This window comes from Scyliorhinus canicula, chromosome 25 (genome assembly GCF_902713615.1).
Source record: "Scyliorhinus canicula chromosome 25, sScyCan1.1, whole genome shotgun sequence".
Taxonomy (NCBI): domain Eukaryota; kingdom Metazoa; phylum Chordata; class Chondrichthyes; order Carcharhiniformes; family Scyliorhinidae; genus Scyliorhinus; species Scyliorhinus canicula.
Window position 1 is genome coordinate 21,357,097 of NC_052170.1, and position 24,085 is coordinate 21,381,181.

At 47.7% G+C, this 24,085-nt stretch overlaps 1 protein-coding gene across 5 annotated transcripts in view; it reads left to right on the forward strand.

Moving 5' to 3' along the window:
• Nucleotides 1–24,085, forward strand: part of pbx4 (pre-B-cell leukemia transcription factor 4) — a 392,839-nt gene that overhangs the window by 312,852 nt on the left and 55,902 nt on the right. For 4 of the 5 annotated variants that reach the window (XM_038784746.1, XM_038784748.1, XM_038784750.1 and 1 more), the window contains exon 5: nucleotides 18,911–19,157. In XM_038784746.1, the coding sequence (XP_038640674.1) occupies nucleotides 18,911–19,157 (247 nt within the window). The remainder of the gene's footprint in view (nucleotides 1–18,910; nucleotides 19,158–24,085) is intronic. The other variant, XM_038784749.1, reaches the window with a different exon arrangement.

Genomic DNA, 24,085 nt, shown 5'->3' on the forward strand with positions numbered 1-24,085 from the left:
TCATTCTCAATTAAAACCACTTTTATCATTCCACTTCCCGAATTCCCAGCCTTACTCCTGACACCAGCAACAAATACTGCCCCGTCTCTAACTTTCCTGTGTTAATTTTGAGCGTGGATTTTCAGGTCAGTTATCCATCCGTGGGCACAAATCCTGTTATGGCTGCTAAATCTCATGAGGAGGCCATAACAGTATTTGCGCCAGCGAGATCTTGCCTTGAGATTTTCCCCACCCCGTGAAGACGTAGTCAGGGCATGAACCTGATTTAAATGCATTTAAATATAATTAAACGCTTAGTGTACTGCCCCGGGCGGTATGACATCATGCTGGTACCTTCCACTTATGGTTTTTGAAAATGAAAACCAGTTGTGATGACCACGCCGTGGAGGAGGACACCTACTCCTGGTGGCCGTGAAAGTCACCGCAGCCCTCAACCTCTATGCCACCGGGTCACTCCAGGGCTTGAGTGGGGATCTGTGTGGCATTTCACAATCTACAGCCCACAGGCGCATTCGGGAAGTCACAGATTTCCTGCATGTCCAGGCATCGGACTTTTATCAACTTTGAGCTGGACCAGGCCCACCAAGATGCCTGCGCTGCAGGATTCTCCGCTATCGCTGGAATGCACCAGGCTCAAGGGGCAATTGAGGGTGCGCATGCCCTGCACACACCGGGGCATCAGGGATTGCCCTTTATGGAGGACAGGCGGTGGCAAGGGTTAGACACGCCTGGAGGATCAGGCAGGCCCTCATCCTCACCAGATTGCCATTTCACTCCTACCCCCTCTCCCTCCAATTCACCCCACGCATCCCCCATCATATCGCCCTCTCTCCGACCACCCTGCAAGGGCCTGTGTAACATCTCTCTAGGATGGGCATTCTCAGTGGTCAACATGCAAGGCAGGAGAGTGATGATAACTCTCTGTGAGCAAATAACTAGTGCTCCTCAGTTTCTGAAAAATCCTGACTCCTATCGTTCTCCTGACAGCACGCTCGCAACCATCCTCTGAACAGGATCTGCATCGAGGGCATTTGATCTTGGACCCGGGAGTGGAGAGGGGGGACGTAACGACAAAGCCTCTCTGATTAATGTGACAGAGGCTTCACATGTATCAGGGGTAACATGTTTTACTAGTGAACATTTGACATTTCCATTCTCCCTAGCTGCAGATAGTCACACCCCAGTACCCACTCAGTGCTCCTCGCAGTCTACTGCTACGTCTAGGTGTGTCCTCAGGATGTATATGCCAAAGCGAGGAGCTAGTCAGTGCACTGCCAGGCTTGTGTGTTGACTGGGAGTGAGTGATGAGGGAGCGTTGAAAAGCAGTTCCCTCTAGTTAGGAACGAGAAACTGAGGCGCACATTTGGCGAATCAGATGACGAGACAGCCAGTCATGACGAGAAGCTCGTGGGGGCTCATTTTTGGCACTAAGTGCCGTTGAATACGAGCCGTGATCTCGTAAACACAGCCGTCAAGGAACACACCGCCAAACCCGCCCAAAATGATACTGAGAAATGTTTCTGTTGAATCGCACCCTGTGTTTCTGGAGAGAAACACGGCAGTTTTCAGTCTGAACTCCGCGGAATCCGCCCTTTATGCCAGTTTGGGTGTTTTAGGGTTGGGAATTCATTGGTAACTCGCCTGTGCTGATATATATTCATATAGCACATGGTGGAAACTGGCTGTTCGAGATGCACAATATAAGCTTGCCAGCTTCTAGGTTCCAGTTCTATTCTTCGCCTGGCTGTCTACGTCTGAACATCCTGTTCTGTCAGGTCCCAGAATGTTGTGTCCACCTATTCCGTTGCCCCTTATTGAAATCCCTGCATATAACTTCTGGTCATTTCATTGCACTGAAACTGCCTTAACCAAAGTCACAAACTTTCTGTCACCATGGTACTTTCCATAGAATCCCTACAGTGCAGATGGAGACGTTTCGGCCGATCGAGTCTGCACCGGCCCTCCGAAAGTGCATCCTACCTAGGCCCATTCACCTACCCTATCCCCATAATTCCTTTATCAGATTTGATCTCTCGTAGCATTTAACATCCTTTGATACCTTTCCTTCGTTGTTTCACTGAATGGAGCTGTATAAAATATTGCTGCTTCCTAAATTTTCAAACATAGCCTTCATTTTAAAAGCTTCAACTTCATTTTATACATCATCCCAAATTAACTCCAAACTCTCTTTGACCAACGTTTGTGCCTTTTTATTGCCCAAGTTAAACATTCTGAATATGCTTCCTTCAACTCTTTACCTCTACACCTTTCTGTTAAAAATGTCCTCAAAATCCATCGGTCTTTTGTCACCCCACCTAATTTTTTCAAAAGTGTTTGGAAAAAACTTTTTTTCCAAAGTGCATGTTGACAGTCCTAAAGGAAGGGCATTGTAACATTTAACCAATTCCTCCTGATTAAACAAGGGTACACCATTCACATAAAATTATTTAAAGTAAAGGGACCACTGGAGGCTGGTAATGAAAAGATAAGAATAGAACCATAGAATTGCTACAGTGTAGAAGGAGGCCATTCGGCCCATAGATTCAGCACCGACCCTCTGAAAGAGCACCCCACCTACACCATCCCTCTGCTTTATCCCCATAACCCCACCTAATCTGCACATCATTGGCCACTAGGGGGCAATTTATCCTGGACAATCTACCCAACCTGCACATCTTTGGACTGTGGGAGGAAACCGGAGCACCCGGAGGAAACCCACGCAGACACGGGGAGAAAGTGCAGGCTCCACACACAGTCACCTGAGGCCAGAATTGAACCCGGGTCCCTGACGCTGTGAGGCAGCAGTGCTAACCACTGTGAAGCAAGTGAACTTATTTTTACTTACTGTCCTGTGGAGCTGGGAGGAAGACGTCTTCTAAACCCCCCAACCCAAGAGGCTCTACAGTACTTATTGCAGCCAGCCAGTCAGTTGGTAACTGAAGAGAAATAGTAACAAAGACTGACTGCAAGATTGAGCAAAGAGAATCCGAGGAATTTTTACAAGGCTTGCTGTGTAAATGCGTTAATGACGCTGGTTTCGGGAGAATCCATTAGAGAAACTAGAGTGCGGTAAATGAGAGGCTGTCTTGAAGAGCCAGCAAGAGACTGACAGGGGGAGAGAAAAATGTGTGGTTGTAGGTAGTTTTAGCAGCACTCGGCCCGCTGGCTGGAACTAGCGCCTAGGACGCTCATTAGTTTTGCACAGGTCAATATCGAGCCGGATCGCAGCCGATCAGCAAACTAGAGCGAACGATGGAGGACCCAATCCACGTTCTGTCTGATGTTGTGGCTCCGACATGCGAGCACCTTGAGGTCACCATGGGAAGGTTGGTGATCACCATGGACACCTCGGTCTTGCTGGATCTGCGATCGGCCCTGGACTCCATGGCCACACCTCCTGGTGGGCACCATCGAGGTGTAGGTGACATGGGACGAGGCACCTTGACCTCCCTCTATACACACACAATGTCCTGCAGGAGTCAGGCCGGAGCCCTGAAGCACCCACAGGGAGGCTGAACATTAGCTGGACACCCCGGGGCAGTACCCAGGCTTAATAGTAGAGTTAGGAAAGTTTAAGGCCATTTTTAGGTCACGGGTGTGCTCTCGCTGTAAAGAAATTGCACTTTTGTGAAAACATTTGATAGCTATGTGACTGTTTTGATCAATTGAAATAATTGCGAATTTGCACATTGGGATCCTCTTATGTCGATGTTTAGCTGTCCCCTGTCGTCCCACTGTGATAACTTTCGTGTGATGTCAGCCTCAGTTGAACCAGTCTCCACACCCTAGTGTGATGCCAGGGAGATGTGTTTAAATATTTAATTAGAAATAGCAACTGCTGGATGAATTCGGCAGGTGAGAGACACTCTCTGTGGAGATAGAAGCAGGGTTAACGTCCATATGACTCTTCTACAGAACTGAAGAGGGATAGAAATTTGATGAATTACACAGTTGGAGGGGAGGGTAAGGTAGAATGGAAGGTCAGGGTTAAGTCGGAGCTAAGGAGAGATTGACGAGAATTACTTTCTGTCCCTTTTCAATTCTGTAGAAGTCATATGGGTGCGAAACATTAACTTTAATTCTCTCCACAGATACTGCAAGACCTGCTACATTCACCCAGCATTTCCTGATTTTACTTTAGATTTCCAGCATCTGCAGTATTTTGCTTTTATTGCAGTGTTTAGATCTTTATTTGAGTGTGTGTGATGTAACCCATGTGTCTCTAACCCATCTTCCTCAAGCAACACCACTGAGGGAAGACAGCTAATCAGCAATGATATTCTAGCAACATTATTATCTCCTCAATGGTGGTGGCAGAACAAAGAGGAGGAGGTTCCGAGGCATGTCCTCATCTCCGTTGGCAGCGCTCTTTGCATCATTAGATGGCGGCGAAAGCTTCAACTCTTCTTTCGCATCACTCTTGTTCCTCAGTGGACTCTCAGTTCTCACAGTCACAGGACATTGCAAACCAAAGCAGAGATAATAGCCCCATGGTTAGACAGCCCCTGAATGGGAAATGGCACTGAAGGCGAGGAGAGATGTGGTCATATGTCCCCACTTAACATTAATTTTCCTGGAACCTGTTAGCAATGCAAGTATCATGGGCACATGGCCCACATCTTCCTACATGGCATCATTGCACTCATACTGACACTCAGCAACCTTTTGAGGTTCCTGGTCCTCTGGATGGACATCCTCCGATCAGCTCTCATCCTCCTCCAGCTCCCACCTGGCAAGCAATCCTCTCTTTACATTGCCAAATTGTGAAGCAACACACTGGCGACGATGCAGGAACCCCTATTGGGAGTGTATTGTACTGAATCACCTGAGGGATACAAGCGTCTGCAGTACATTTTCAGAAGCATTATAGTCTGCTCTATAAGGGAGTGTGTGGAGCCAGGGCAACATTATACCTCTCCTTGGAATGACTTTGAGGATGATGCACCAATGCCATCAGCCAGTGTTTCAGTGGGTATGTACTCTTTATCCCCAAGCAGCCATCCCTCCTGTCCTGTCGCCCCCTCAAAAGCTTCAGGTCCCTGAATGACCCGGGGTGTAGGAGTCATGGTACAAATGTGCATCATGTGCTTCCAGTGATCGCACACCCAGTGCCTAGTGATGGAATGGTAGCCCTCGAGGTTTATAAACATTCGGGGCTGCTGCTATGGAGCCTGTATTGCTACATGGGCCCCCTGCACTCTTGGGAAGCCTGAGATGGCAGTGAAGCCAGTGAATCTCGCAGCCTAGCTATCTTCACCCAAAACAAACCTGACATAATGATGGGCCTTCCTGTAAAGGGCATCTATGACCTTCTTTATGCAACAATGTGCTGTGGACTGAGAGATGCCACACAAGTCTCCTGTTGATCCCTGGGAAGACCCAGAAGCAATGAAATTGAGCTCTGCTGTCAAGTTCAAAACCATTGGCAGTCCCACGTGGCGTCAGGTCTTCACGAAGAATGTGCATGTGTCAGTCAGGTCTGTTATCTGGGTGTCTCCTCCTGAACCTCCGGGACAGCGACTGTAAGACAGGCCTGCACGCCAAGCTGTGCTCTGGTTCCCCTTGAACCCATCCCTCAGGTGGCGCCTCCTGCTGGAGCTGGACTCTCCCTGCTTCACCTCTTCCAGTGCATTAGGGACTCTGACAAAGGCAACATTCAGCCCTGAACTCATTTGTTCTTTTGTCCTCTCTATTATATGAAACATTGAAGACGAGAATGATTAAAGGGTTCAGGAAATGTTGAGAATGTGAAGCTCTGAATATAAGAACATAAGAACATAAGAACTAGGAGCAGGAGTAGGCCATCTGGCCCCTCGAGCCTGCTCCGCCATTCAATTAGATCATGGCTGATCTTTTGTGGACTCAGCTCCACTTTCCGGCCCGAACACCATAACCCTTAATCCCTTTATTCTTCAAAAAACTATCTATCTTTACCTTAAAAACATGTAATGAAGGAGCCTCATCCTTCTAAATTCCAACGAGTACAGTCCCAGTCTACTCAACCTCTCCTCATAATCCAACCCCTTCAGCTCTGGGATTAACCTAGTGAATCTCCTCTGCACACCCTCCAGCGCCAGTACGTCCTTTCTCAAGTAAGGAGACCAAAACCGAACACAATACTCCAGGTGTGGCCGCACTAACACCTTATACAATTGCAACATAACCTCCCTAGTCTTAAACTCCATCCCTCTAGCAATGAAGGACAAAATTCCATTTGCCTTCTTAATCACCTGTTGCACTTGTAAACCAACCTTCTGTGACTCATGCACTAGCACACCCAAGTCTCTCTGAACAGCGGCATGCTTTAATATTTTATCGTTTAAATAATAATCCCGTTTGCTGTTATTCCTACCAAAATGGATAACCTCACATTTGTCAACATTGTATTCCATCTGCCAGACCCTAGCCCATTCACTTAACCTATCCAAATCCCTCTGCAGACTTCCAGTATCCTCTGCACTTTTCGCTTTACCACTCATCTTAGTGTCATCTGCAAACTTGGACACATTGCCCTTGGTCCCCAACTCCAAATCATCTATGTAAATTGTGAACAATTGTGGGCCCAACACGGATCCCTGAGGGACACCATTAGCTACTGATTGCCAACCAGAGAAACACCCATTTATCCCAACTCTTTGCTTTCTATTAATTAACCAATCCTCTATCCATGCTACTACTTTACCCTTAATGCCATGCATCTTTATCTTACGCAGCAACCTTTTGTGTGGCACCTTGTCAAAGGCTTTCTGGAAATCCAGATATACCACATCGATCGGCTCCCCGTTATCTACTGCACTGGTAATGTCCTCAAAATATTCCACTAAATTAGCTAGGCATGACCTGCCCTTTACAAACCCATGCTGCGTCTGCCCAATGGGACAATTTCTATCCAGATGCCTCGCAATTTCTTCCTTGATGATAGATTCCAGCATCTTCCCTATTACCGAAGTTAAACTCACTGGCCTATAATTTCCTGCTTTCTGCCTACCTCCTTTTTTAAACAGTGGCGTCACGTTTGCTAATTTCCAATCCACCGGGACCACCCCAGAGTCTAGTGAATTTCGGTAAATTATCACGAGTGCATCTGCAATTTCCCTAGCCATCTCTTTTAGCACTCTGGGATGCATTCCATCAGGGCCAGGAGACTTGTCTACCTTTAGCCCCATTAGCTTGCCCATCACTCCCTCCTTAGTGATAACAATCCTCTCAAGGTCCTCACCTGTCATAGCCTCATTTCTATCAGTCGCTGGCATGTTATTTGTGACTTCCACTGTGAAGACCAACCCAAAAAACCTGTTCAATTCCTCAGCCATTTCCTCATTTCCCATTATTAAAACTCCCTTCTCATCCTCTAAAGGACCAATATTTACCTTAGCCACTCTTTTTTGTCTTATATATTTGTAAAACCTTTTGCTGTCTGTTTTTATATTCTGAGCAAGTTTACTCTCATACTCTATCTTACTCTTCTTTATAGCTTTTTTAGTAGCTTTCTGTTGCCCCCTAAAGATTTCCCAGTCCTCTAATCTCCCAGCAATCTTTGCCACTTTATATGCTTTTTCCTTCAATTTGATACTCTCCCTTATTTCCTTAGATATCCACGGTCGATTTTCCCTCTTTCTTCCGTCCTTCCTTTTTGTTGGTATAAACCTTTGCTGAGCACTGTGAAAAATCGCTTGGAAGGTTCTCCACTGTTCTTCAACTGTTCCACCATAAAGTCTTTGCTCCCAGTCTACCTTAGCTAGTTCTTCTCTCATCCCCTTGTAATCTCCTTTGTTTAAACACAAAACACTAGTATTTGATTTTACTTTCTCACCCTCCATCTTTATTTTAAATTCCACCATATTGTGATCGCTCCTTCCGAGAGGATCCCTAACTATGAGATCATGAATCAATCCTGTCTCATTACACAGGACAAGATCTAGGACCGCTTGTTCCCTCGTAGGTTCCATTACATACTGTTCTAGGAAACTATCGCGGATACATTCTATAAACTCCTCCTCAAGGTTGCCTTGACCGACCTGGTTAAACCAATCGACATGTAGATTAAAATCCCCCATGATAACTGCTGTACCATTTCTACATGCATCAGTTATTTCTTTGTTTATTGCCTGCCCCACCATATCGTTACTATTTGGTGGCCGATAGACTACTCCTATCAGTGACTTTTTCACCTTACTATTCCTGATTTCCACCCAAATGGATTCAACCTTATCCTCCATAGCACCGATGTCATCCCTTACTATTGCCCGGATGTCATCCTTAAATAACAGAGCAACACCACCTCCCTTACCATCCACTCTGTCCTTCCGAATAGTTTGATACCCTCGGATATTTAACTCCCAGTCGTGACCATCCTTTAACCATGTTTCAGTAATGGCCACTAAATCATAGTCATTTACGATGATTTGTGCCATCAACTCATTTACTTTATTCCGAATACTACGAGCATTCAGGTAAAGTACACTTATGTTGGTTTTTTTACCTCTGTTTTGAATCTTAACATATCCAGTTTTATTCCTTTTGTTATTACTGGGCCTATTCACTGAGCTCCCCTCAGTCACTGTACCTTGTACTGTCGTCCTTTTAGATTTTTGACTATGTCTTCTCTGCCTTGCACTTTTCCCATTACTTCCTTTTGCTTCTGTCCCTGTTTTACTACCTTCCAACTTCCTGCATCGGTTCCCATCCCCCTGCCACATTAGTTTAAACCCTCCCCAACAGCTCTAGGACATCGGTTCCAGTCCTGCCCAGGTGCAGACCGTCCGGTTTGTACTGGTCCCACCTCCCCCAGAACCGGTCCCAATGCCCAATATGAAACTTATGGGAAATCTAAGGCTCCGTAGTTTTTCCTGCCGTCCTTGCATAGTGGCTGATGTAACTGTGCCCCTGAGAGGCTGGCGCACACATTGAGGTGACGAAGATGGCGTTCCAGAAATCTGACGTCCGGAGTCCTGTGTGGGATTATGGATTCTCCACTCCTGCCCGTCAAGAAATCTGCCTTGGGTGGGATTGGAGAATTCCACCATTCATTACTGACTGAGAGAAGTGATGGCAGACAGGTAGAAATAGAGATTAATATACACTGAGCAGAGAAATAAGAGGTGGAGATAGACAGCCCCCCCCCCCCTCCCCCAGAAGGTCTGAGATAGATAAACAGCTCCATGCCAGTGAGGAGGGACACCCACTTGCCCAAGGTGGGCTGCAGATTCAGACCTGCCCACCTGAACAGTGCCTGTGAGGTGGTGGCAGAGGCAGTAATCACTGCCAGGTTCACCAGGAGGAGACAGTTGGTGATTTGGGATGGTGGTGGTGGGGGGGAGGTGGGGGGCACAGTGGTGAGGTCCCTGCACTGAGTGAGGCAGAGAACCAAGGAGGGCTCAAGGCCATGGCTCAGGTGTCCTCTGGTTGTGGTGATCACTGCTTGATCCCCTACTTCTGCAGTGGGGCAGCGCTTCTGAGGAGTGCCAACACCTGGTGGGTCCCTGTTTGAGGCTGGCCACACCCATCCCCTGGGTGCAACAGCTGGGGTATGAGGGTGTCCAGAGGGGTGGCCTGGGTGGGCTCCCCTGTGACCAGAGGCTCCCTGAGCATACCGGGACACGGGCAGGGCTCAGCAGAGTGAGCAGCCAGGGGTCTGTCAGGAGCACTAAACTGGTGCATTTAAATGACAGACTGCAACCATGGCGGACTGAGCCAGGCCACTGTGATCCTGAGGGGGACACCCTGGATCCACGGACTTAGCACAAAGTCGCTACCCGTTACTGTCCCCCACCCTTGGCGGCCGACCCTTAGCAAATCCAATACTTTTCGAGGGTTTTCCAGAGTTTTTTTTTAAGTCTCCTGCTCCCCTTCACATAGCGTCCAGGCCCCGCTAGTCAATACCTGCACTAATTCGTGCCCATGAGACTTCCTAAGAGGGGTGGAGCATCGGGCGACACGGTGGTGCAGTGGTTAGCGCTGTGGCCTCTTTGGCGCCGAGGACCTGGGTTTGATCCTGGGAGGGAGGTGGGGGGGAGCAGCCCCCTTTCCTTATCAGCAGTGTCCTCATGTGAATATGAAACGGGGAGGGGGCTGGTGGCCATTCAGATTCTGTGCTGATGGGGGCGCCCGTTAAAGATAGTCCCCCCCCCCGATATCTATGGAGCTGTCCTCGCCGCGCTATCAGGCCCTGACCTGTCAGAGTGATGGTGAAAACCCCCACACGCTTTTTTTTCTGAATGGCTCCAGTTCTGAAATGAAATGAAAATGAAAATCGCTTATTGTCACGAGTAGGCTTCAAATGAAGTTACTGTGAAAAGCCCCTAGTCGCCACATTCCGGCGCCTGTTCGGGAAGGCTGTTACGGAAATTGAACCGTGCTGCTGGCCTCCTTGGTCTGCTTTCAAAGCCAGCGATTTAGCCCTGTGCTAAACAGCTAAACAGGCCAGCGATTTAGCCCTGTGCTAAACAGGAGTGAAGCTGGTCGGGTGTGCAGCTCGAACGCTACTCGCCGGTTTTCAGTCTGAGCCTGACACCTGTGGAATGGGGGGGGGGGACGTAAACTGACAAGTTTATTTCTCCTTTCTGTGTTTCTATCTTGCACTGGGGAATACTTTGTGAATCGAATCAATATGTAGGCGAATGGGTTGTGAGCGAGTTAAAATCCTGTCTTGTGATTAATGTCTGATGTGAAGGAGACTAATATTTGCTGTAGGACTGTAGTAATTTGTATCATCGTTAGATAGGCTTTCAGTGGTTTTTTCAATACAGTATATAGGAGATCTTAACTGGAGTCACATTTGATACCCCTAGAAACAGGTGCCAGGATCAGGGTGTACAGGTAACCTACACCACACCATTGACCAATGCTAGCAGATCAGCTTTGTTCTACCCAGTGTTATAAATAATTTCAGTATCTATCCAGCACTAACCATGCTACTGCTTGGCTGGATATCTGAGCAGCGGGAACAATATCATAAATCGCTAATGTCACTTTAACCTAGTCTTCACGGCACCTCTTAAAAGGGAGATGCATAATGGATCAAGCATGTCCCCGTGGTGGCATAAGAAGTGAATCTGACCTGTGAAACATGGGGAGAGGGAGCAGGCTCCAAGGTTATAACTTCATCAATGGGATGAGAGAGCCCAGTGCCTTCTGAGTGTGTGTCTGGAAGGGCTCCTCGACTTCTCCTACACCAAGTTCTCAAATGCACTGCTTATAACCTTGGAGCCTGCTCCCTCTCCCCATGTTTCACAGGTCAGATTCACTTCTTACGCCACCACGGGGACATGCTTGATCCCACAGGCCCTTAATGCCACAGGCTTCAAGCTCTGAGAACTTGGATGGAATGCCACGTGAAGTTGAATGGCCTCCCAAGTCGTCAAAGTGGATGGGTGGGATTTTCCGCATCCCCGGAGGTGTGTTTTGCGAAGGTGGCCTGGCATTGGCTGGCGGCAGGATCTTTCGCTGTCAACGGGGTTTCTCTTTGTTCAAACCCTGCTGCTGGGGAACCTGCAGTAGAGGGGCCGCAGTCAGTGCGACTGGAAGATCCTGCAGGCGGGAACGGCTTGAAAATCCCAACCAGTGAATGCATCTTTTTAAAAAATAAATTTAGAGTGCCCAATTCATTTTTTCCAATTAAGGGGCAATTTAGTGTGACCAATCCACCTACCCTGCACATCTTTGGGTTGTGAGGGTGAAACCCACGCAGACACTGGGAGAATGTGCAAACTCCACATGGACAGTGACCCAGGGCCGGGATTCGAACCCGGGTCCTCAGTGCCGTAGGTAGCAATGCTAACCACTGTACCAATGTGCTGCCCATGAATGCATCTTTTTAAAAAAAAAAATTTTTATTCAAATTTTCACATTTTCACAAAAAACAAAACAATAACAGAAAATTCTAAGAACAAAAAAAAACAGAAACCCCGCCCCCTGTGAATGCATCTTCAATCACTCCCCCACTCGGGTCAGGCCCTCCTCAATCCACCATATACACCTTCATCCCGTATCAACACTTTCCACCAATCGGCACTCAACTGACATACATATGCTTCAAACTTTCAGAAACTCACCCCCACACATCACAGTTTGCAAACAATCCTTTTATTCAACCATGGCAAGATGTCGGCCAGAAGGATTACACCCAAGGGCGGCATGAGGCACAGTGGTTAGCACTGGGACTGCGGCACTGAGGATCCGGGTTCGAATCCCGGCACTGGGTCACTGTCCGTGTGGAGTTTGCACATTCTCCCCGTGTCTGTGTGGGTTTCACCCCCACAACCCAAAGATGTGCAGGGTAGGTGGATTGGCCACGCTAAATTGCCTCTTCATTGGAAAAAAATAATAATTGGGTACGCTAAATTTAAAAAAAAAAAGGATTGCACCAGACCAAAGAGTTGAATGACCGGAGGTGGCAGGAGTTAACCAGAGAGGGAACATGCATGCCTGCATGTATTGCAGAGGTAGTGGCCATGAGAAGGGTTAAAACCAACTAAGGTGACGATATCTTTACACATAATATGTCTTCTCCCATCCCACTTCTCCCACATCAGCAATCTCTGCTGATTTACAAGCCGCAGATTGTGTCGCATGCTCCTCTTTCTTTATCGCCACCCTTTCTCCATTTCCTCAGACCTCCTCATAGAATCGTACCCGTCTGCCTTTCTCATTTTGTTTACCCAAGAGGAGCAACCTGACAAGGCAGTGAATGCGCAACAAGATCTCAAGGTGTCCTGCAGCAATGGTGTCAGTTTGCAGCATGGTGAAATGCATGTACACGTCAATGTATATAGTTGTCCATCAGTGCACATAGTTATCGGTACGACCAGCAGGTGGCGTCAGACATCTATCACATGACTTGAGACACCCGCCTGTTAGTAGTAAGTCGTGCAAGAGGATAGTCGCACCTAGAGTAGCTCCAGAAGAATTCACTGAATCAATTTAGCAGCCATCATCTGTATTATAGCTTGTTAGTTTTCTTTACATTTGTTTGTTAATAAATCATCTTGCTAGTTAAGCAACTAGAGGTTCAGTGTACATCATTACCACGGTTATATCACAGAACACAAACATTGGCTGGGATTTTCTGGCCCCATTGTGGCAGTGGCAGGTCCCGGTGTGGGAGATTCTCTCTTTCCCCCCCCCCCCCCCCCCCCCAATTGTGGCAGTGGCATGTCCCGCTGTGGGAGAATAACCCCCCCCCCCCCCCCAATTGTGGCAGTGGCATGTCCCGCTGTGGGAGAATCTCTTCCCCACCCCCATTGTGGCAGTGGCAGGTCCCGCTGTGGGAGAACCCCCCCATTGTGGCAGTGGCATGTCCCGCTGTGGGAGAATCCCCCCCCCCCCCCCCCCCGTGGCTGTGGCAGCTCCCGCTGTGGGAGAATCTCCCCCCCCCCCCCCCCCCCCATCCCCCCGTGGCAGTGGCAGGTCCCGCTGTGGGAGAATCCCCCCCATTGTGGCAGGTCACGCTGTGGGAGAACCCCCCCCCCCCCGTGGCAGTGGCAGGTCCCGCCGTGGGAGAATCCTCCCCCCCCCCCCCCCCCCATTGTGCCCCACCCCCCCGTGGCAGTGGCAGGACCCGCCGTGGGAGAATCCCCCCCCTCCCACCCCCCCCCCCGTGGCTGTGGCAGCTCCCGCTGTGGGAGAATCTCCCCCCCCCCCCCCCCCCCAAATCCCCCCGCGGCAGTGGCAGGTCCCGCCGTGGGAGAATCCCCCCCATTGTGGCAGGTCACGCTGTGGGAGAACCCCCCCCCCCCCCCCCGTGGCAGTGGCAGGTCCCGCCGTGGGAGAATCCTCCCCCCCCCCCCCCCCCATTGTGCCCCACCCCCCCGTGGCAGTGGCAGGACCCGCCGTGGGAGAATCCCCCCCCCCCCCCCCCATTGTGGCAGTGGCAGGTCCTGCTGTGGGAGAACCCCCCCATTGTGGCAGTGGCATGTCCCGCTGTGGGAGAATCCCCCCCCCCCCCCCCCCCCCGTGGCTGTGGCAGCTCCCGCTGTGGGAGAATCTCCCCCCCCCCCCCCCCCCCCCCCCCCATCCCCCCGTGGCAGTGGCAGGTCCCGCTGTGGGAGAATACCCCCCATTGTGGCAGGTCACGCTGTGGGAGAACCCCCCCCCCCCCGTGGCAGTGGCAGGTCCCGCCGTGGGAGAATCCTCCCCCCCCCCCCCCCCATTGTGCCCCACCCCCCCGTGGCAGTGGCAGGACCCGCCGTGGGAGAATCCCCCCCCCCCCCCCCCCCCCCCCCCCCCCCCCCCCCCGTGGCTGTGGCAGCTCCCGCTGTGGGAGAATCTCCCCCCCCCCCCCCCCCAAATCCCCCCGCGGCAGTGGCAGGTCCCGCCGTGGGAGAATCCCCCCCATTGTGGCAGGTCACGCTGTGGGAGAACCCCCCCCCCCCCCCCGTGGCAGTGGCAGGTCCCGCCGTGGGAGAATCCTCCCCCCCCCCCCCCCCCCCATTGTGCCCCACCCCCCCGTGGCAGTGGCAGGACCCGCCGTGGGAGAATCCCCCCCCCCCCCCCCCATTGTGGCAGTGGCAGGTCCTGCTGTGGGAGAATAACCCCCCCCCAGTGGCAGTGGCAGGTCCCGCTGTGGGAGAATCACCCCCCCCCCCCCCCCCCCCCCGTGGCAGTGGCAGTTCCTGCTGTGGGAGAATAATCCCCCCCCCATTGTGGCAGTGGCAGGTCCCACTGTGGGAGAATCGACAGCCTAGCCAGAAGTTTCCATTGACTTTCAGCAGGACTGGACAATTCCAGTGGCTGCAGGTCGGAAAATCCCACCATGTTCACAGACTCCATACCAAGTTTAAAAACACTACTTTTAATTTAAAATTTCAGATAGCAAAATAAATTACGATTGAATGCAAGCTAAAATATAAACAACTTTTTTGAAAAAAACTTCAGTTTAAAAAATAGATGTAATTTTTAAAAATCAATATTGAGAAATTTGATATTCCACTAATATAAAGTTGGTTTTGCAGGGTCAGTGAGGGTGTTTAATAGTAATTGTGAATTTAGTGCAGTGTTAAAAATCCAGTTACACCTCATTCAACAAGGTGTAAATTTTATTTCTGTTTATTGCATATTTTCCATTATAAACAAAATAATATAAAACAATTAATTTGAGATACAATGTCAAAAACATAACAAAGGATCACAGCCACAAACTAATTTACCCCCTTAACATTAAACGAAACCCTTAACGTTCGGTGGCTAACGCTTTTGAAAAAGGAAATGATTGGCTGCCACCTTGGGTAGAACCCTTCTACCGACACCCTAATTGTGTACCTGATCTTCTCCAAATGCTGGAATGACACAAGGTCACCCAACAAAGACAAAGCACGGGGCGGGGTAGGCGACCTCCACCCAAGCAGAACTCGTTCTGACAAGCACGGTAGCATTGTGGATAGCACAATGGCTTCACAGCTCCAAGGTCCCAGGTTCGATTCCGGCTTGGGTCACTGTCTGTGCGGAGTCTGCACATCCTCCCCGTGTGTGCGTGGGTTTCCTCCGGGTGCTCCGGTTTCCTCCCACAGTCCAAAGATGTGCAGGTTAGGTGGATTGGCCATGATAAATTGCTCTTAGTGTCCAAAATTGCCCTTAGTGTTCGGTGGGGTTACTGGGTTATGGGGATAGGGTGGAGGTGTTGACCTTGGGTAGGGTGCTCTTTCCAAGAGCCGGTGCAGACTCGATGGGCTGAATGGCCTCCTTCTGCACTGTAAATTCTATGAAATTAGCAAGGTACAGGTGTGGACATCTGTCTTCACCCCTGTCTGTAGCTGCGGTGAGTCTGACACTCCAAAATGGCCGCCAATGGACAGGGTTCCATTAAGTATCTCTGGCATGTTGTTCAAGAAAGAGACCCAAAAGCTTGCTAATTTGGGACAAGACAAGAACATATGAGTGTGGTTAGCCGGCCCCAGGGAACAACGCTCCCACCTGTCTTCGACCGAGGGGGTGGGGGGGGGGGGGAGGGGGTGGGAGGGGAGGGGGTGGGGGGGTGGGGAGGGGGGTCGGGAGGGGGGGAGGGGGTGGGGGGGAGGGGGGTCGGGAGGGGGGGGGAGGGGGTTGGGAGGGGGGGGAGGGGGAGGGGGGGTCGGGGGAGGGGGGGTGGGGGAATGCTCATCCTCGCTTTGGTCAGATGAGCCCTGTGCACCACCTTGAACTAGATCAAGCTAAGCCTTGCGTAAGAGGATGTGGGGTTGACCCTGTGAAGAGTCTCGCTCCGTACCTTATCATCCGGAATGGGGCCCAATTCACCCTTCCATTTCACCTTTACCTCATTCAATGGAACCGACTCCGCTGATAAGATCTGACCATACGCGCCTGAAATAGTCCAGACCCGGCTATAAACAAAATCCTCTTCCACATGGAGGAGGGTGGTGCCAAGGGAAAGGGGGGAAAAACCTTCCACAAAAAATGATGTTATCTTTTTTTTAAATAAATTTAGAATGCCCAATTATTTTTTTCCAATGAAGGAGCAGTTTAACGTGGCCAATCAATCTACCATGCACATCTTTGGATTGTGGGGGTGAGACCCATGCAGACACGGGGAGAATGTGAAAACTCCTGCGGACAGTGACTCGGGGCCGAGATCGAAACCTAGGTCCTCAGCGCTGTGAGACCACAGTGCTAGCCACTGAGTCACTGTGCCGCCGTATGTGATAATATCTAAACCGATTGGAACCAGAGAGTTGAAATTTCTTCAGCTCCTTAAGGTGCAATTTTTAAAGGTTTTTCCAATGAGATTAAGCATAAAACTGGGAATTCTCATCAATTCAGTGATTGCTTAGGGATTGTACTCAGGGAACCTAAACAGTGCGGACTCTGGAGGAATGTAGAACTTCAAAAAGCAACGTCTGGATTTTCCTATTATTCTGGACATTGCTGACAATACTGTATTGCTGTCTTTATTCCTGCAAAATGTGGACACGTGAAGGGTTTTTAATCGGGTAATTAAGGAGAAACCGTTTTCCTGGCAGAGGGCTCAGTAACAGGAGGATACAGATTTAAGATAATTAGCAAAAGAACTAAAGGTGAGAAGAGCGGTCTTTTTTTAAAACCAAAGAGTTGTGATCGGGGATGCACAGCCTGCAACGGTGATCGAAGCAGATTAAATAGTAACTTTCAAAAGTGAATTGGAAAAATACTTTAATGGGAGAAAACTGTAGAGCTAAAGGGTTAGGAACAGCAGAGTACATTTAATTGGTTGAATATTTCAAAAGAGCTGGCACAGAGCTGATGGGTCGAATGACCTTCTGGGTGCAAGATTCTATTATTTCTAATTTAATTGCCACGATTTTATAGCCACGCTGCACCCGAAAGGCAGCTCGGCGCAGCGTGGACTTGAGAGGCTGGGAGGCTCCACTCCTGGTATCTACCCTCGTGATCTAACGCGATCTTACAAGATGTTGATGTGTTGGGTATGCTGGGTCTGCGAGGACTGTGTTTACTGTGATGTGGAGATGCCGGCGTTGGACTGGGGTGAGCACAGTAAGAAGTCTTACAACACCAGGTTAAAGTCCAACAGGTTTGATTCAAACACGAGCTTTCGGAGCGCAGCTCCTTCCTCAGGTGAAGAACTCACCTGAGGAAGGAGCAGTGCTCCGAAAGCTCGTGTTTGAATCAAACCTGTTGGACTTTAACCTGGTGTTGTAAGACTTCTTACTGTGTTTACTGTAGCAGTGAGAGAGACAGGCTTCCAACACTTGAAGAAATGCAACTCTATTTTATTGAACTCTTAACTATCATACATACTTTAACTGTGGGTTAAAGTTGAGTTGACTGGAGACCTGAGGCTAACCTGACCAGACTATCTTACTACCACATGGTGGATGTTCTAGTTGTTGCTCACGGGCTCTGACTGTCTCAGAGGCTGGATCCCAAGAGAGCGGGAAAACTAGTGCCCTCTGGCTTTCTAGTCGTCGTGTCCTGTCTGGTGATTGGCTGCTGTGTTCTGTGTGTTCATTGGCCATCCTGTGTCAATCAATTCCTGTCTGTGCACCATCATATACTTGTCTGTATATTATGACAGATGTTGCAATGTAAATCCCGCCCATTGTCGGCAGAATAACATTTTAGAAAATCTACATATTAAAGCGAGACAACTAGTCTCACTTTAATGTACAGATTCCCGAGGTACCCATGGCGTTGGGATCTATCCCTTTAGCCTCTGAGAACTCGGGTGAGCACCATTCAATACTGGACTCCACAAACTGGGACCAGATGGAACAACACTTTTGGGGGACACAGGCCCCTAGGTGCCATGCCCTTTCGGCAGGGTGGTGCCCTGCCAGTGCTGGTGCTACCTGGACACCCTGGCAGTGCCACCTGGGTGACAGCTGCCACTGCCAAAGTGCCCAGATGACACTGCTAGCTGGCAGGGCACTGCCAGGGTGCTAGGTTGGCACTGTCAAGGTGCCAAGCTGGCATTTTGTGTGCGGTGGTGATTAGGTTGGGGTGCCTTGCTTTGAGGGTTGGCTGGGGACCCTCCCATAGTGTGTTGAGGTTGGGGTGGGTGGTCGGGGATTGCTTCGGGGGCATCCTAATCTCTTGCTAGAGTTGCGGCAAGCAGAGTTTCTCGGTGCACAAAACAGAGTTATGTGTGGCCTCGTCCACGCGTTCCCCACTGAGGCCCCCTATCTAACGCAGCATGCGCCAGGAAACATGCGGCTAAGCACGCTCGCTATGGGACTTTGTTCCCGTTTAGTTAATTTGCGGCCATAGAGTTTGTGTACAACAAAATTTTTGTTTTGCAGTTTTGTTTTTTCATTCTGCATGGATAGCATGCAGGGTGAAAAAAAACAACCTGGCTGAGTACGGTGTGATGGGGTGAGCAGGATTGGTCTGATATGGAAGGGAAAGTTTAAATGTTGGAGACCCACTTTAAACCAGTCACACTTAACAAACTCTTCACTTTTTTGTTTGTTTTACTTTAAAGGCGGAAACGACGCAACTTCAGCAAACAGGCCACGGAAGTCCTGAACGAGTATTTCTACTCCCACCTGAGTAATCCCTACCCTAGTGAGGAAGCCAAAGAGGAACTGGCAAAGAAATGTGGTATCACAGTGTCACAGGTACAGCCTACTCTCCCAGCTTCAGCCTGGGAATCGCCTGCAGTCCACATCCACAGATATCACTACACATTTCCCTCAAGCCAGCTTGGAGAAACAAGCAAAGCAACAAATGTAGGCGAAAAGCTTAATATGTGAATTGTGCTTTTATATCCGTACATATGTTTGATCTACCTGCCAGGGATTCCGGGATAAGATATTACAAAATATTGTACAATATTAAATTAATGGTTGCTGGCTGCTTTTTTTTTCACATGGCAGTTCAGACTTTCGCTGTAGCCCAAGATAGAGAGAGGATCCAAACACTTTCGTAAGATTTTTTTTTTAAACCAATGAATTTGTTTCCCCAAACGCGAAGCTGATTATAGTATAGTATGCAGGTTTTTTGAGCTTGAAGCATAAATGGAGTGTAACCTTGTGAATGAACAGTGCCAATCTCGTACAGAGACTGGCGACTACCTCTTGCAGCTAAATCTGAACATTTAAAAAATAGTTTACAGCCATTACACTGTCATAATAAAGCTGTTCCTCCGTCTCTATGTAAATATATTCATGATTGAGATAGCAAGGGATGGTACAAACATAAACCTGTTTTACCAGTTTTCGATTTCTTTGAATGCCCTGGTCTTTATTATGCATCATATATTTCTACATACCTGCCAATTTTTCCAGTGCCATTGCTGGGCAAGTGATTTTCCTGTCCACTCATGCATAAATACGAACTGCATGCGTTTGCTGGGTCAAGCCTTTTTATTTTTGCAACATCAGAAGAAATACAACAGCTTCTGGTTGGTCAGTTACTACAGGTACCAGCCAGATTTATATCGTCTGCACCTCATCTCCAGGGTCCCCAGATAGCACATTCAATATGTTAGAAATGCCGTCACTCAAAGTGATCGATGCAGGATCTGTAATTTGGTCCCAGTGTGATTGGAATAAATACTTTTTTTTGAGTCCTCCTCCACTTGCACATATCTCCCTTCAACTCGTACGTCCAGATTTTTTGCTGCCCAGCTCATGAAATGCTCTGTAAATTTGAAATGCTGGCAGGTATGTTTTTGGCCAAAAATATCTTTTTTTTTTACGACATTTGTGACATCTTTTTGTACTCCGGTGGTTTATTGGTAAAATGTCGGCCATTTTGGGATTTATAAATTGTATTGGTAATGTCCAAATTAAAGTAAGTTGAAAAGAGTAAACCTGATAAGGCATTTTTGTTTAACAAATGTTACAGTACAAACCTCCTTGATTGAAACCAGTCTGGTGAGCAGGCCATCCCCTTTATACAGCCGCTGTTAGGAAAACACTGCTGAATGTGCGGGGAGTGAATGTTTCTGTGAAGAAGTCGGCTCTTTACATGAACTTTCTCATTAACAAGCTTGCACCATTAGTCTCACATGGAAATATCTGCTTTAAAGGAAAAATCTGTGTTTTCGGAAATAAGATAATAGAACGATTAAATTTACTGTTTAAACCCTAAGTGCTGGCACTCCAGTGTTTTCATTATGCATTATTTAATCATTTAAGTAATGGTGTTCTTTACCAGTGCAGATTAACATAGAGCAGGCTGCCATATTGTGACATGATTATTCCAGTTTGCAGCTCTACTTGTAATATTATGATGACACAACGCTGTATGTTATCAGGCAAAGGTAAACTAAATAAAATGCATGCCTTCAATTTGAGCTGAAATTCTTGTTTCTGTGGTAACTGAGTCCATGGTTCACTGTAGCGTGGTTATTAACCTGTTCTGGGCAGATAGTGATTGAAACCTGAGACATTGCTGGGGGGGGGGGGGTTCTCTGGAAAAGTGTTTGATATTCCCTGAATAGCCGCTGCACAAACTCACAAGTGGGCATACATTGGGAAAGAGACCATAGCTGCTTGCCAACTGTCCTAGTAATAGGTGACGGAAGGAGACCGAAGTGTCTATGCAGGGCTTATCCTGTATCGTCACTGGTGAAGGGCATTCTACTAAACATGGCAAAGTCTTCAGCTTAGTAGATCTCAACAAAGTTGTTCATTTACCACTGAAGAAGTGGAATGGGAATGTTTTTTTTTCTGTTTGCTTTTAGAGTACATTCTTATTGTGATGTTGCAAGCACCAGCTTCCGGCTAGCCTATATTAATAATTATGTTTACATTTTCATGATCTTTTAAAAATTCTAACAGTGCAGAATATATTAAAATTGGTCCAAGATGTATCTAATTTTTTACATCCTTTAGAAAACATAGACTTTTCCTTTAAACCCACACACCTGGTGTAAGAATGTTTGAAGAGGCAAATTCTAAAAGAACACAAATGCCATATCAGGTCTATGCTTTGGAGCGGTACATGTTTTTCTATTAAATATTACAATGAATTTTCTTATGAATATGAATATACTTTACTTTGCGTCCCAGTGTACCCAATTATCAGAGTGTTTGATATATAATTCATGCAGGGCTGAAAAGCAGATGTTCACTGCTACTTGAAGCAATAAGAGCAGTTATTTGAAAGAAGATGAATTTCTCAGTCGACTTTGAAAATCATGTACCATTTTAAGAAAAATAGACTTGTCCTCTTTGCAATCTGGCTGTACGTTTTTTGACAATGCTTTGCTTCAAGTAGTAGTTTAAGTGACTTGATGCAGGACGGGGAAAATAATGCCTAGTTCAACCCAGGAATCCCCAAAGTGCCTCCTAGTAGCTCTTTACAGAGTGCAATCAAGGCCGAGAGGCAATCAGTAACGATCCGTGACGTGATCTAAAGCATTTTTCTTAATGAGCAGATAATACGGAAAGATAAAATATGCAATGAATAGTGGTGTCAAAGAGGGAAAAAAATAGGAAAGGGGGAGTGACTTCGAGATCTGGATGATAGCAAATGGCCCATCAAAAATGGATATTGTGCATATTAATATAGATGTACGGCTAGAGAAATCAATTTAAATACTGGTGAGCTTTGTCATTCAATTGTTGTACCTTTCATTATTGACAACGTTGCACCGTGCATCACACATCAGAAAGGGACAACTCATGAAGAAAGACGTTTGGTTTAATCTGTCAGAAATGAACAGTTTTACTCCAAATGAATTCTATTTTCTCTAGATTAACCACTATACTGTTTATTTTATGGGTGCAATAGGTACAAGAACCATCTGCCTTTATTCTTCTGAAATCCTTAATTTCCATCGCCTGACTACATCATAAAGTTCAGTATTGTAGTGTTTAAGAAAACATGCCTTCCTGTCACATGAATTCTGCATAAGTAGACAGGGACATCGTAAGGATAGTTAGTCATGAGAATAGGGCAAGTCTAATTTCAAAATCAGAACTGCTGAAGAGCTCAGCAAAATGAAGTTTATCCAAATGCACTTGGCGAGTGTCACGTTTTGGCATCACACGTTTTATTTGGCTGAAGTAAAGTAAATATTTGGGCAAATAAAACGGAACAAAAGCAAAATGCGGCAGACGCTGGAAATCTGAAAGAAAAACGGAGTCAGGAAAGCTGACAAGAGTCAGCAGGCTCCGCACTATCTGTGGGGAGAAAGATGGTTAATGTTTCAGGTCGAGGAGCTTCCATCATCAACCTGAAACATTCACAAATCAAACCATCACTGATGAATAATGTAGGAAGGTTATTCATACTAAAGATGCTTTCACAAACACTTTTCATCTGCTATCTTTTTGTTCAGGTTACAAACACAAGCTCCCATTTGTGTAAGACCAAGGTGATTTGAACTGTAGGGCCATATTTTAGTATGATTGAAGGGCTGCAGTGCGACTGTATCAAGAAGAAAGCAATGCTCCCATTTTCCCAGCATTATTTTCAATAGGCCTGCGAAGACTTGGGGTGGGATTTTCCGACTCTGCTTGCTGCCGAAAGTCAATGCCACAGCGGGACCAGAAAGTTGTCATTTTTAATGCCAGATTGCTTTGCAGTGGTGTCGAGAGAGACTAAGCTTCCCAGTAATGAGGGCTGCCAACAGGTTTGTCAGATAACTCTGGGGAGGTCGTCTTGGTGAAAAATGTAAGGAGGGAAGTACTGTTCCCTAACTCGCACACGACGATTTCCAGGGCCATGTCCCAGCAGACCTGGATAGAGGAGGCTGAACAAGTCAGTGCCAGCAGCTTCACCCCCCCGGACCTGGTTTCAATGTAGAAAGAGATTCAAAAACCTCAAAAGCAGTAAGGGTAAGTACAGCTCATCATCTCTCTCAGCAACATCTGACAACCACACCAAATTTACTCTCCTCTTTCTTTGCTTTCTTCACGATATCGTTATCTTTTCACATCTTGCCGACGTGCAATTCCACCCAGCATTCCTCACTTGTTTCAATATTCCATCTACTTGATCTTCGATTCTTCATCCCCTCTCGCATTCTCATTCCATTTTGCTGCTTCTTCATCTCTCAGCGCATGCATCACAGCTACAAACCACACTCAACTCCTCATATCTGTTCTTTCTGCAGAACAAGATGGCACACAATGCCAGGGAGAGGACCAGGACCAGGGGAGGAATAGCTAACATTGTAACTCTCACCCAAGTGGAGCAGGACAACACTGGAGGTCACTGGTCCAGGTAAAATCGGGAGTATCGGGGAAGACCAGGCTTACAGCTTTCCTGGCTGTTTGAATTTGTGACTCTTCACTCGCCTCCGGAAATGTTCAGTACGTTTCACAGCTTCCAGCTATATTCTGAAGATTGTCACCTGCACAAGTTCAGTGTCACCCTCACTCTTGTTTCTTTTTCCCTTTCTTCTAGGTTTGCCTGTCAAGGGCTGCCTGCAGATGACACCGCAGAGAAAGACTATTCTGAAGATGCAACATTAGGCGCTCCATCACTCCCAAACACCAGCACAGATATTGGCATTCTTTGTAGTTAAGTAGTATACGAGGAGGGGGTCTGCAGGTGGCGGAAACGCCTAGCACTAATGTGCCGCAGCAGATATTGTTGATTGATAGGGAGATTCCAAGAAGCTGTTGTCTGGAGTGTTAAAGGCCTCTTCCAGCTCGGCACATTGGACCAATTTGAGGACTTCAGGTCCCAGCTTCAGAAA